Source organism: Bison bison, unplaced genomic scaffold (genome assembly GCF_000754665.1).
Source record: "Bison bison bison isolate TAMUID 2011002044 unplaced genomic scaffold, Bison_UMD1.0 scf7180017864249, whole genome shotgun sequence".
NCBI lineage: Eukaryota > Metazoa > Chordata > Mammalia > Artiodactyla > Bovidae > Bison > Bison bison.
This window is the reverse complement of record NW_011494821.1, coordinates 266,604-269,416: the sequence shown is the minus strand read 5'-3', so window position 1 is coordinate 269,416 and position 2,813 is coordinate 266,604. Positions and strand designations below refer to the sequence as shown.

Sequence of the window (2,813 nt, the reverse complement as noted above, 5' to 3'; positions counted from 1 at the left end):
GAGTGCTACATGCCTTATGTACTACACACACATACCACAGGGCTCCTGTCCATTAGGTCCTACCCCATCCCTGTCCCTATCTACCCATCAACACCCAGATCTTTTCATAACCCTCCCTCAGACTTGCCCCTCATTTTCACACACATGTGCCCTAAACCCTGGGCCCCTGGAATCCGGGGTTCCCCAAGCCTGCAGGCCCCACCCTCCTTCTCGCTCACCCACCATTCAATCTACTCCTTCCTCTTGGGATTCTGTTGCCAAGCAACGGTATCTAAGCCCAGCCAGGGCCTGGGGAGACCCACCTCCTGGAGGCCTGTCGCCAGGACAACGGGAGGAGGAGATGGGGCGTGGCCTAAGAGCGACCAGATTCCCAAAGGCCCCGCCCCCCTCCCGCCCCAGGTAGCCCGGCCGAAAGAAGTCCTGGCTGAAGAGGTTTGAGGGCGCAGCGCCTCCTGAATAACCTTCCTTCCACCCTCCCTTAAGCCCCTCACCCTACGCAGTGGAAAGAACGTCAGGAAAGGGGAGTGGTGAAAGACATCCGGGTCCTAGTCTCTCATTACTCTTACCCCCACCCCTGGCCTATTTCATCCGGGAAAGGGTTAAAGTGGGGTGTGCCCAGTTCCCTGACGTCAGTCGCCTCGACACAGCAGGGTCTCTAGATTCTAGGGCAGGGCCGCTTTAGGCCGGTCCTAGGGGCTTCCCCAGTTGCCAGGGCAACCGAAGCCATGTTTCCATAGCAATGCGGGAAGGCAGCCAAAAGCCTCCTTCCGGGGTCCCCAACCTGTCTCCTCCTTAAACAAATATTTATTTGGAGCCTACCAAGCGCAAGGCACTCATCAAGGATTCCCCAGACTCCTCGCTCTCTCCTTCCCAAGGGGTCTTTCTTCTCTCCTACTGCTATATCTCAGTACTACGTATTTTCAAGCTCCGTAATAGATTTCATACCCATAAATATATTAAATCCACTCTCTGACCCTTCAAATCTCAGCAAATGCTACTGTCCAGCCAATAGCCACTGACCGCCAACATCCCATCCGCGTGTCCCTCCTCTGTCCCACAGCCTGTCCTCAATTGCCATCCCCATCCTTACCCTAGACGTTCCTGCCCCAGGCTCCATCTTTTATCCCCAACTACCTTCATCTCATCTCATCTGCGTAGCTGTAGATAAAACACCCCTCTCTCCACCCGACACGATAGATCTTCCAACCCCAGCCTCCATTCTCCATCCTCTTCCCCGCCCTGTGCCCCTGTCCAGGCCCATTCGGCATCAGTCTCCTGCTCTTATCCTCCATCCTAACTTATGATTCCTCAGAGGGATCACCACCACTCTCCCTTACTTCATTTTCTGACCCTCAAGATTCTATACCCAAATCACAATCCTTCATTCTCAACCCTCTGAAAACTGAGGCTTCTCCTGTCCCCCGGCTCAGGCCTTGTTGTGGGTCCTCCCTCCTACACCCAGGGCCTCCAGCACTCACTTCCCTCTGCTTCCTGGATGCAGATTCCAAGTCTCCCTACCTCTGTACGACCACTTTCGCTCCTCTTCTCCTCCCCTGGGGACTGAATGGCCCCATCTTGAGGAAAAAAAAGCATCTCTAGTCTTCTTTCCTTAGTCCTTGCAGCCCTCAGCCATCCACAGGAATCCTCTGCACTCATCTCTTCCTCTCCTTGCTCTCGATCAGCTCAACCTCCTCCCTGATACCACATCTCATCCTTGCCTGTCTCCTGTCCTAGGACCTCTAGGCTTCCTCTCGTCTCTCCACTTTTCTACCTGCAGGAAAATTGTATTTCCCTCTCCAACTACTCTCCTACCACCTCCTTCTCACCCCAGAACCTACTGCAGCCCAGCCTCTGCCTCCTTATTCCCAGGCTCAGGAACTCAGGAACCTCCTCTCCATCTTCTTGGTGAAACGTCGACAACTTCCCCCTTGCCGGGACATCCCACAAGATCCTAGAATCTCACCCCTGACCCCAGTGTTCCTCTGAATCTCACAGCCAGCCTGGTACACTTCATTCCTCCCAGCCTACACCCCCAGAAGAGGAGACTGAGGGGGAAGAAGATGGGAAGTGGCCTGGAGAATGGAAAATCTCAAAAACAGGGCCTCCCCAGGACTGGAGAAGGGAAAACATACTGTAGGCACAGAAAAGAAGGGGAAACAGGTGGTGGTGAATAATAATGGGGGAGGAGCACAGAAAGAAATCTGCATGGAGGTAGAATCCAAGAGGAGGAGAGAGAGGAGGCATAGGAGGAAAGGACAGAAGTGATGAGTAGGGAGAAAGGGAGCCGGCTGACCCAGGCAGAGGACTCATCCTGGCCAGAGCCTGAGCTGGGGATCGGGGAGAGGAAGAAGGAGAGTGCGTGGGAGGAAGAGAGAGACAGCATCCAGCACCAGCCAGCAGAGAGGAAAAGGCAGCGAGGAGGGAGGGCACAGGAGGGTGCAAAGGCCGAGGCAGGGGACAGAGGCAGAAACGCCGGGCAACCAGAAATCTCAGGCCAGGCAGATGGAAAAGGCTGGAGAGCCAGGCCCAGAGGCCGGAAGCGGGGGGAGGAGGCAGCGAAGGGCCAAGAGCAAATGAGGGCAGCAGGAGTTCTGAACAGAGCTCAGGACACAGAAAATGGAAACGGAGGTGGGGGTGTGTGAAGGAATGAAGAGGGCCCAGGCGCGGGGAGCATCCTGGGGAACGCACACATCTCAACGCACGTGCGCGCGCACACACGCAGACACACACGCACACACACAACGGCTGTAAACTCTACACCCTCTGCCACTTGCCTAGCCTCTGTTTCTCCTCTTTGGGAACCAGGTGTTTCC

The 2,813-nt window shown here is 55.4% G+C and overlaps 1 protein-coding gene across 6 annotated transcripts in view; it reads right to left on the bottom strand.

Moving 5' to 3' along the window:
* The window catches only part of DLG4 (discs, large homolog 4 (Drosophila)), a 23,152-nt gene that overhangs the window by 12,305 nt on the left and 8,034 nt on the right, over positions 1-2,813 (bottom strand). Inside the window, exon 1 of one of the 6 annotated variants that reach the window (XM_010847350.1) lies at positions 2,294-2,413. The exons of 4 other annotated variants lie outside the window; for them this stretch is intronic. In XM_010847350.1, coding sequence (XP_010845652.1) covers positions 2,294-2,383 — 90 coding nt within the window. In that variant the 5' untranslated portion in view covers positions 2,384-2,413. Of the gene's footprint in view, positions 1-2,293; positions 2,414-2,813 lie in introns of those variants that run through there. One more of the 6 variants, XM_010847348.1, reaches the window with a different exon arrangement.